At 34.1% G+C, this 10,945-nt stretch overlaps 1 protein-coding gene across 1 annotated transcript in view; it reads left to right on the plus strand.

Moving 5' to 3' along the window:
- The first annotated feature begins 462 nt into the window (after positions 1–462).
- Positions 463–10,945, plus strand: part of LOC116000198 (protein TRANSPARENT TESTA 9) — a 15,003-nt gene continuing 4,520 nt past the window's right edge. Inside the window, exons 1-13 of the mRNA XM_031240230.1 lie at positions 463–906; positions 2,348–2,399; positions 2,531–2,607; positions 2,708–2,841; positions 2,952–3,048; positions 3,190–3,247; positions 6,336–6,444; positions 6,550–6,673; positions 6,753–6,939; positions 7,028–7,350; positions 7,626–7,714; positions 7,801–7,871; positions 9,833–9,943. Coding sequence (XP_031096090.1) covers positions 854–906; positions 2,348–2,399; positions 2,531–2,607; positions 2,708–2,841; positions 2,952–3,048; positions 3,190–3,247; positions 6,336–6,444; positions 6,550–6,673; positions 6,753–6,939; positions 7,028–7,350; positions 7,626–7,714; positions 7,801–7,871; positions 9,833–9,943 — 1,485 coding nt within the window. The 5' untranslated portion in view covers positions 463–853. The remainder of the gene's footprint in view (positions 907–2,347; positions 2,400–2,530; positions 2,608–2,707; positions 2,842–2,951; positions 3,049–3,189; positions 3,248–6,335; positions 6,445–6,549; positions 6,674–6,752; positions 6,940–7,027; positions 7,351–7,625; positions 7,715–7,800; positions 7,872–9,832; positions 9,944–10,945) is intronic.

Consider the following 10,945-nt stretch of genomic DNA (forward strand, 5'->3'; position numbering starts at 1 on the left):
TGTTTGCTAAACGGTCCGCGAACAAGGTTGCCCATCTGTTAGCTCGGGAAGCCTTGTCCAAGTCTGACTGTGCGGACACTTTTGTTGTCCCTTTTGTTTCTGTTGTTCATGCTTTGGAGCTAGACTCTACTTAATATATTTAGTTCCGTTTGTTTTCAAAAAAAAAAAAAACAACCATTATTATTATTATTAGTTAATTTCATTTTTTGTCTTAGATTTATAGGTAATAGTCCCTATTTAATCATTTTTTATTAGAATATCCCTCATTTAGTTCTAGTACGTGGCATGACTATTTTTAGTCCTCAATCGACAAAATCGTTGCAATAGGAAAATTCCTCTCGCATGCTAAGCAAGCACTCTACCATCTAAGCTACATCACCCTAATTATTATTATTATTACAGAATAGTGTATTTATTAGTGTAAGCTTCAACCGATTTTAACATTTTTAGTTCGATTATTTTCGTGGGTAAAACCCGGGCCGAATACGGAAAGAGTAATGCAGCAATTCGGAGGCACTTTCTCTGCATCTCTGTAACTGAATGCTTCATCATCATATCGTATCACGCCTGAAGACACTGCACATCGACGTCACGTAACACCTGGAGAACAAAGCTTATGAATTTCCTCCGGCGTCTCCTCTGCTGATCTGTCTTGCTTTCGCACTGACATCTTGAAATCGTAGAAACTTTTGCGACTCCTGTCTGTGATTAATATTCACCTGGGTGAGGGACTGAATGAGCAGGGGAATTGGAGTGGAAAGCAGAACCGATCGTTCTCGATCACTGTGAGTAGTGGGAGAGAATGAATGAAGCTCCGATCGCCTGAGAAGGAGAGCTATCTGCTCAGAAAGCCATGTGGTCCTCCTTCTGGAGATCCAGAAATCGTTTCTCTTTGGACGAACTCAGGTACTCTTCAATTTCAATTTTAGTTTCCTTGTTTACCTCTCTGTGATTTTCGAAACTCTGATTCTTGATACTATCTGTAGCAATTCGATACGAATTTTGTGGTTTGAATTATAATGATGAAGTTATCGACCTTCAGGAAAAACTAAGGTTGTGATGCCACAATGGTTGAACTAGCATTTAGTAGTCTTCCAAAATTCATTTGTCAGTAGGAATGGGAATGGAATGGAAGGGCCACTTAGACCATCCCCCGGCAAACCTCTTTTTTTCCTGCTCCTTGATTTGAATTTTTTGAACTTGCATATGTACACTGTATATTTGGGAAACAGATACAGGTGGTGAAGGTTGTTTGCATTTCCCAGACCGAATTACATGGTGATAAATAAACCCCTTTGCCGTGAGTTCTCACCCCACTGGGTTTTATTATTTTTAAAATTCAATTAACTACTTGCTTCAGTGGCCATCCTTATTTGTTACATAAAATCCATGCTGTACTCTTCTTCTTGCTTGATGAAATTTCAATCTACAAATAAAATTATTGCTTATCTCTTCTTGATCATCCCACAATTAAGTTTTCTGATCTTTAGCAGTTTTCTGGCTTCATCATCATTCTGGTGAAGATATATATTGCAGGGGAGTTTGGCTTATCTTACTTGTATGGGTAGTTGCCAAGTTATGGTTTGATCAAATTGTTAAGATTTGTGTATATGATTAACTTAACAATTCGTTTAGTCTAAAACAAAATAAGAGCAAAGAAAGTGGCATGGAATATTTACAAACAAATTAGGAACATTCATCATTTGTTACTGTGATAATGGTGTGAGCTATTTTCCAAATATTACATATCTGAACAAGATAACCTATTCATAAAAAGGCAACAAGGTGATACATGCAAAGGATGTATAGAAGGTCAACGTCTGATGGAACCTAGGAATTTAGATCCTCCTTTTCACAAATACTAGTGTCTTCTCTATACAAACAAAAAGTTTCTTCATTCTCAAAATAATGAAGATATTTTCAAGTGCACAAACAAGGATAAGAATCTTGAAATATGCTGTTGGATCCTCATGCTAACGGGAAAGATGAAGAACCATATGCAAGGGTACATTTTGTTACACTTAAAATCTTGCTGGGGTCAGTTTTGGCCTACTTATATACCAAGCACAGAAAATGAAACCATAAACATCAAGGTGAAATCCAATCGACAAATAATTTGATTTATTGACAGCATTGTTTTGGTAAAATAGATTTGAGTTGGAAGCAAGGTGTCTCTGGATGAGGCTATGCAAATTTTCCTGAGCTATGAGATGTTCTTGATATCTACAGTTAGGCAGAATTAATTTATTATATTTGCTGAATGTTAACTGACCTATCAATGTGCTTTACAAACCTTTTTACTATCTGGACTCTAGATCTCATGCAATGTTTTCCTTCTCATATGCAGATATCTTACTGATCAATTGATGAAAGTTCAAGTTGTTAATGAAGTCAATAAGGTGGCTACCTTTTTTCTTTCATTTTATTCCATTTCTTATGTTTCTATGTCTAACATTTGATATGCCACTTATGCATTGGGTAGTATTCTTATTTAACCATCCAATCTGTTCTTGTGTTTTGCTTTTTGAAGGATTTTGTAATTGAGGCACTACGATCAATTGCTGAGTTGATAACATATGGTGATCAACATGATGGAGCTTTTTTTGAGTGCGAGCTTAATACTTTCTTCTGATTCATTTATTCACTTAAGTATCACATAGAATTTTGGCAGTTCTGCATTGATATGTTTTTGGGGTTTCTTTTTTAGGTTTTTCATGGAGAAGCAGGTCATGGGGGAGTTTGTACGGATTTTAAAAATTAGTAGAACTGTTATTGTTTCACTACAGTTGCTGCAGACAATGAGTATTATGATCCAAAACTTAAGAAGAGAACAGTCTATATGTGAGTCACTTTTTCACACCCTTCTTCATAAAGCATACCCCTTCCTTAGAGAGCATATCTTTTTTTCCTCTTTGTTTTCATCTGATGTCAATTATTTTTTACTATCACAGATTATATATTTTGTAATGAACACATTAACTACCTCATAACTTACTCCTTTGACTTTCGCAATGAAGAGCTTTTGTCTTACTACATATCCTTTCTAAGGTTTGTTACCGATAACTCAATTGTTTAATGCATTATTGTTTTTCAAAATACTGTATTATGTGAATTATCTTCTTTCTATAATTCTATGTAATAACACTTTTTTTTACTTATGCAATTCTTATTCATTCGTCAATTGTCAAGAGCAATAAGTGGAAAGTTGAACAAGAACACTATTTCTCTTCTTGTCAAGACGCAAAGTGTAAGTTACTAGCTTTCAACTTCTTACATAAATATCTATATAGGGCCTATAGATTTATAGCCATTATGTTTGTTTTTTAAAAAAAAAAAAAAAAAAAAAACTTTTATCTGTTTGTACTCCATGGTAAGCTTTTATGCTAGAAAAGTGGCACTTTTAGATCAAGGGATAGTTTTTCATGTGGGAGAACTGGATAGTTGTTTTTCAAAATATAGTGAAGTACCTTTTATTCTCTTGAGTTTATTTCAGCCTTTTGGTGCTTAAACCAAGGAATTCAGTAAGATCTAAACTTTGAAGGAGATTTTCTTAGAAATGTTTCTTGGTTTCTTTTTTCTTTATAGAATGTGTTAGTTCTATAATTTACGAATTTATAAGATAGTAAAAAGTATGAATTTGGTTATGATAACATGATTGTGAAATCAGAAAAATCTGTGTTTCTTACTTGCCTTTTCTACAATGGCATGCTGCCATATATATACATGTTGGAAACCTCTACACTATTGATGTCATTTCATCTTTCTATGCTACACTATTGAAGACATTTCATCTTTCTATACTACTGATGCCATTTCATCTTTCTATGCTACACTATTGAAGCCATTTCATCTTTCAAGGCATAATATAATAATTCTCAACAATGATATTTATAAGATAGAGTAGAATACTCTCCCAAACTATGTTTATACTCAAAATGTGCTGTGAATTTCTGAATGTGCATGAGGAATTTGTGTAGATTCTTAGGTAATGCTCAAATATACTCCCCCAAAAAGTTAAGAAGGAAAAACAAGTAGATGGGGGCAACTGTTAAAAATATGGCATGGTTAATTGTGCATGGTAAGCTTTCTGATTGCTTGGACTTTATTAGCTAATGCAAATGTACTATATATTACTTGTATTCAAAAAGCACATGCACTATTTCCGAAAGAACCTCATGTTTTTTAGCATGCATATGCAGTAGATATATGTGGCTGCATGCAAATTATTATTACTTCTCAAATTGATTTGCAGCTCTGCTTTCTCACCCACTTCCCCCAGTGATTTAAGATAGACTGACTGTTGCAATTAAGGCTGATTTTCAAATTGCTTCAAGGGTAATAAATTGTCCACTTCTGGGGTTAAAGAGTCTGGTACTGATTTCAGGGCTATGAAAAGTTATGTAGTTATGATTAGTATGGAGGAAAATTGTGAAAGAAAAGAGATTAAGTTTTAGGAGTCGCTCATATAGTCTTCATATGATTTCATGACCACCAACTCCTGAATAGACTGGCACCACACAACTCTAGAGAAAATAACACTAGAAATCTGTTCAACTGACTATGAACACTGTGGAACATTGGAATAAAAGCTACAAGGTAAATCTTTTTGTAACCCACAAATTATTTCAAAAGCTATTTAGAAACCCAAATCCGTGTCTCCATAGACTAAAATTACTAAAACACTACTCAAACTCAGAGTAAACTAGTATTGTCCCGCAACTAATATTTTCTGCTATGTTCAGGAGTTCTGAAGCATTACCAAAATGTCTTGAAACTGAAGATTCCAATAAACTTGAATTTATAATGAAAGACTGAAAAGAGTTAAGCCCTAGAATTAGGTCTCCCAAGTCCTACACCTTTTATGATAATCACAAATGCATTGCAAAATCATCAACCTCACACATGCCAAGCTTCTGTAGGCAGAGGAACCAAGTCTCTTTGCTTTCCAAGCAATAAACCATCTTGAACTTGTGCGCCTATTTACTGAACCATTTGAAGCATATTTAACTGCAAGAATAATGTGGTCACAATTTTCAATTTTTCTCCTACTAGACACCTAAGAAGGCATCCTAAGCTTCCATTCTTTTCCCTGGTTTGCCCTTAGTTTATGGATAAATGAGCATAAATGATGTGGATCCACAGACTTACTGTGAAAACGCTTGTTACAAGTTGAGATATCCCCAAGTAACTTCTAAAATCAACATTTGAAGGATTCTGAATCCACATAAGACCTGCCACGAGAACTAAGGGGGACAAAAGTTCTTGAAACAAGGAATTTCCCTTGAAAACGGATAGTTTTCTAGTGTTTAGAAAAACCTAGATGTCTATGGTTTGTCTCTCAAAATTCTTATGTGAAACTGAATAACTTGTGTGCAAGCATATGCCACTAAATGAAGAAATACAAGACATTAAAATTGCACTTTTGGTCCCTTAATTATTTTGGGTGTTGAAATGTGGTTCCTTTTAATTATAAGGTGAACACATGTAGTCCCTTAAGGCCTTAATTATCTTCTCAGTTGTAGATATGGTCCTTCCACTTGTGAAGCAAATAAATCTTTGTTTAAATCAACTTTAAGGAGTGATGTTTTGGTAATTCTGCATAACACTTTTTCTCTCTTTATTATCATTTGGCTAACAATATAGCAACAAAATTTCTTGCCTTCTAGTTGAAACTGAGATTTATTTGTGGATATTGTGTTATAAGTGGAATGACTATCTACAACCGACTATACTACAACTGATGAGATAATTAAGGGATCAAATGTGTTCACTTTATAATTAAGGGACCTTATTTACAACTGATAGATAATTAGGGGATCAAATTTGTTTATTTTATAATTTAGGGACCACATCTCAACAAGCACAATAATTAAGGGATCAAAAATGTAATTTTTCTTTAAAATAATTGCAAATAAGTCCTTAAAAAGTAAAAATAGTGCCCAAACTATTTTGTATTTTTTTCTTGCCTGAGCTCAATGCCTGGATATGCATCAATAGAGACTTAAGGCTCATATTCAGCAACTTCAAATCTTGCAAAATTAACTGATGCACTTTAGATCATGATCTGAATCTATTGCCTTTGGCAATCAAGAAATTTATCTTCTCTGAAGAAAAGTTTTATCAATATGGACAACATTGCTTTCAATGTCATTGACTCACTGGGAAATAGTTGAAATAGTATTTGGTTATTTGATCAGTGAGAAAGAAGTATTGGTGAATGATATTTTATTTCTTGTCTCTTGTGTTTTAGTTCTAATAGTGAGATGTTTAGTTATTTTTCTCTATTTTATTGTACTTGCTATTTATCCTTTGGTTTTTCTTCTATGTTCTCTCAGGATGAAGTAATTTCATTTCCGCTTTATGTTGAGGCAATACGGTTTGCATTTCATGAAGAAGGGATGATTCGAACTGCAGTCCGTGCTTTAACACTGAATGTCTATCATGGTGACTTGCCTTCTGTTATTACTCTTTCTTTCTTAACATAAGCTGATTACTCAATGTAACTGGCCTTTTTCTTTCACAAACTACAACCTTGTACTTTATTCACAGTTGGTGATGAAGCTGTTAACAGATATGTAGTCAGTGCACCTCATGCGGATTATTTCATAAGTTTGATCAAATTTTTCCGAGAGCAATGCGTCAGTTTAAATAGATTGGTTTCAAATGCCTCAAAGTAAGTGCTGATCCTGTGCTTTCTTTTGAAAATTATCATTTACTTATTAGCTAAGGTCTTCTCATAATTTTTGACACAGGAATTTGGGTGCAGATGCAATTTCTTCTGCTATTTCATCTGTTGATGAGATTGAAGACAATCTGTACTACATCAGTGATGTTATTTCAGCAGGAATTCCAGATGTTGGGAGGTTGATTACAGACAGCATATTGAAGTTTTTGATATTTCCGTTGATTCTTCCTTCTTTAAGGATGGAAGTTGTTGATGTAAAGAACTGAGTTCAGCCTTTTTCTCCTTTACCTGTAGTTATTATGTTGTATACTAACGCTTAACATTTATTTCTTGCTAATGCAGGATACAGAAATTGGAGCTGCAACTTCTTTATATTTACTTTGTTGCATTTTACATATTGTTAAGATCAAAGATCTAGCAAATACTATTGCTGCCGCGCTTCTATGTCGTATAGAAACTTTCAGGCCTAGATCTGAAGCCAAAATCAATGGTTATGTGGCAAGTGATGGCTTGACAAAAGAATGTGAAGAATCTGACAATGGTGACTTAAAGCTGAAACCTGATGCAGGACTTTTACGGGTTTCTGTACCAAAATTATCTTGTTCACAAAATCAATTGGAATGCAAGTTGCAGCAGGACTGCAGTGGTTCTCATTTTGCACTAAGGTGTTTGGTGCCATCCGGCATTCTCCAGTGTTATTTTATTTTATATTTTAAACCCAATCTTGGTGCTTCTGTGTGGGTTATTTGTCCCTCTTTCTCCTTCACACACACTAACATCAATTTACAATGTGTGCTTCAAGCTTATGTTTTTATCTGAAAGATTCAGCAACATTGCTTTAATTTTCTATGCTCAAACTTCTGATTTATTGTTTCCTTTCCTTGTAACCATGTAGCATTTGACTAAATTTCTTAGAGTTCCCTGATATTCTGTTATGCAGGGAAGCGTTGCTTTCTTATATTACCTGTGGCAATGATGTACAGGTTTCAGGTTCCTTAAGTGTGCTGGCCACTCTATTGCAAACTAAAGGTTGTATCACTGAACTTATTGTGCTTTCTTCTGCATCTCTTCTACTTGTTCTTTAATATTAAAAAAAAAAAAAACCTTTTCACCAGAACTGGATGAAGCGATGCTAGATGCTCTTGGAATTCTTCCACAGCGGAAACAGCAGAAGAAACTCTTGCTGGTATGTATGTATGTATATTTACTGAAATGTCTAAGAATATTTTAAAGATTTTGGTTCTACTGCTAGTAGGTTCTCCTATGAACCATCATCTCACCAGTTGAAATGTGTGCAATTTAGTTTGAGTCAATCTTCATCCTATTCTTTTCTAATAGGATCATCCTCCTTACTGTAGTTGTCATGCATTTCGTAAGAGAATTAAATCTTTCAAGCATCAAAAGAACCAACGAGGAGATGAATAAGGGTATGGAAATTAGTAATTTGGTAACTATAGGAAGGTGGATCTAGGGCATCTAACTTCACCTATGCAATATTATGTACTAGCCCAATTCTTTTTGGTTTCGTAACAGCTACTTGTGTCAGTTGAATTTTCTAATGTATTTCCTAATTGTTTCCACATATTAAGGATTGTATTCAATTGAACTGATGTGCTATATTCCTACACCGCTCAATATCAAAAGAACTCATTAAATTGACACATCCAGTGTCAGGCGAGTCCTAATTCCTAACAATTGCACATTCACTATTCCTATCACTTATGAGCATGTATTATTCAATCAAGAGTCTATCCCCAGACAATCTTTTCCAGGTATTGATAAGAAATATTAGAGCTATGCAATTAGTGGCCCATCAAAAGCATGCGTTAAGACTTAACATTAGAGTGAATTGTACACAAAGTAGGAACCAATGAAAGTTTGAAACCAATAATAGAATTATAGTATACAAATACGGAGTAACATAATAAGAATAAATTGCAGCCAAGATGACTTGTGCCAATTTATTATTCTGTATTAAGCATATTGTAAAACCAAACGATGTAACTAGTTATATTCCAATTACATTGGAAACTAGATTTGTTTTCTTGAACACCATATGAAAACCTCCAGCAATTACCTAAATCAAGATGTGAAATCAATTTCCCTTTTTCTTTCATAGGGTGACCACAATTAGGAAACTGACTTCCCTTTTTAAACATTTTTTAAAAAATAAAAAAAGTACATGGGCGCCTAGGTGACAATTAATTGGCGCCTCATGTATTTTTTTTATTTTTATTTTTATTTTTTTTTTAAATTTGTTTAATTTTTTAAGACTTGATAATTATAAACTATTTAATACTTTAATAGTTAATACTAAAATATTAAATATTAACCTAAAAAACATCTAGAGTTTGAACAATTTAGGGTTATTTCGCTCAAAATGATGTCGTTTTGAGTAAAATAACCCTTTATATATATATATATATATATATATATATATATATATATATATATAAAAGAAGAACAATAGCTAATCGGGCTAGTCGGTGCCTAGGAGGCCTAGGCGGTCAACGCCTAGGCAGCCTAGTCGGCCGACCGCCTAGACTACTGACGATTATGGTAATACGCTAGGTGGCCGGCCAGTGCCTAGTGCCTAAGCGAGATTTTCACAACATTGCCTAGAAGTTTGCCTTCCAGCCCAACTTGAATCACTCCATGTGGACTTTTAGGCTTCAACCCTTCAAGTTATGCCCAAAACACAAAGCAAAGCTACTGAAGCCAAATCTGATGGGAATAGTCAATTTGTTTTGGGTTTAGCTCCATTGACTTTCAATTTGACCTATTTAACTCTACTTCATAAATTAATGCAATGTTTAAGTCAATTAGCAATTTAACTGCCAAGAAACCTGAGTGGTAAAATTAGGTAATTTAACCACTTAATGATATAAGGGAAGGGGGCCACTGTGGCCCATCTTTAGTTATAGTTGGATCATGAATTGTAGAGTTGACTACATTTTAATCTGAAGATGAGAGGCATCTCAACTGTATTATTTGTAATAACTAAAACCTATTCAAGTTTGCAGTTATGATATTCAAATTGGTAATAATATAATTCAAGATTCTGCATATGCTTTTGCAAATCTTGCCACCTATCTATTGAATAGTTGAATGATATGTTTTTGCGTGTGTGTGTTTGGGTAACTGCAGCAAGCTTTGGTTGGTGAAGAATCTGGTGAGGAGCAACTTTTTTGCTCTGAAAGTAATGTAACAAAAGATTGCTTCAGTGGTGAGCTTGATAGCTACCTGGAAAAGCTAAAGGTACTAATGCTGCATTATCTTCTTTCTGGACATTTTTTAGCACTAATTTCTAGCAATATGCTATTTTTTGGAGATAGTTTGGACCATCTAATCTCTTTCCTTCCTTTCTTCAGAAAGAATATTGTGTTTTGTATTATATTTGGACAATTATCTGGCTAACAATAGAGCATAGTAGAAGCTAAAAAAATTTAGTGCTCCATCTGTTGAGTGGACTACTGGACTTGTACGCTCATTTAATAATATATATATTTTTTAGAAATCTTATTCAAAACCAAAATGTAGACATATTCTAACATGTCAAATGGCATAATACAGTATAAACACAAATTAGTAATCAAATAATTTTCCACAATTCAATACATGAATAGAAGTTGTCTTACTGAATTTTTGCAGGACTATCCGACTGATTGAGTTTATTACCCTAAATAATTAGGTTAATGGTGTGAAAGTTTTCTTAATTGTAGATTTAGTTTATCACCCCAAGTTCACAGTTTTTTACTGGTAGTTATCACTAAGCACATATGGCCTGGCCTGATATCAAGTTATATGCATGGAGGGGATGTTTGGTTCGAACATGGGAAACAGAACCAAATACTAGGTAATTGGAATAACTAATGAGAATGAGATTCAGTAAAAGTTGCCTAACTTTCCAGATTTCAATCATTATTGAATTTGTTGTTTGGATATGTACAAACATGGAATCAGAATTAAAGTTTTTAAAAAAAAAAATTACAAAAAAGAAAATAAAAATTACATCTCTTGTTTCCTACAATGAGTTCCACAAAAGTTAAACTAATGTAGGACAGTAGGAGAAAGCATGACATTTGTGTGAGGGGTAGAGAATGGCACAAATGGAAGTAACATAAGGAAATTGAAGTGGACTGAGGATAGGTAATTGGTTTTTCTAGTAAAATTCTTTTTAAAAAAAAAGACTACTATGACTTTTGATTCCAATTGAAGCCTTCAAAAGTAGTGAACCCCCCCCCCCCCCCCCCCCCCCCC

Source organism: Ipomoea triloba, chromosome 12 (assembly GCF_003576645.1).
Source record: "Ipomoea triloba cultivar NCNSP0323 chromosome 12, ASM357664v1".
NCBI lineage: Eukaryota > Viridiplantae > Streptophyta > Magnoliopsida > Solanales > Convolvulaceae > Ipomoea > Ipomoea triloba.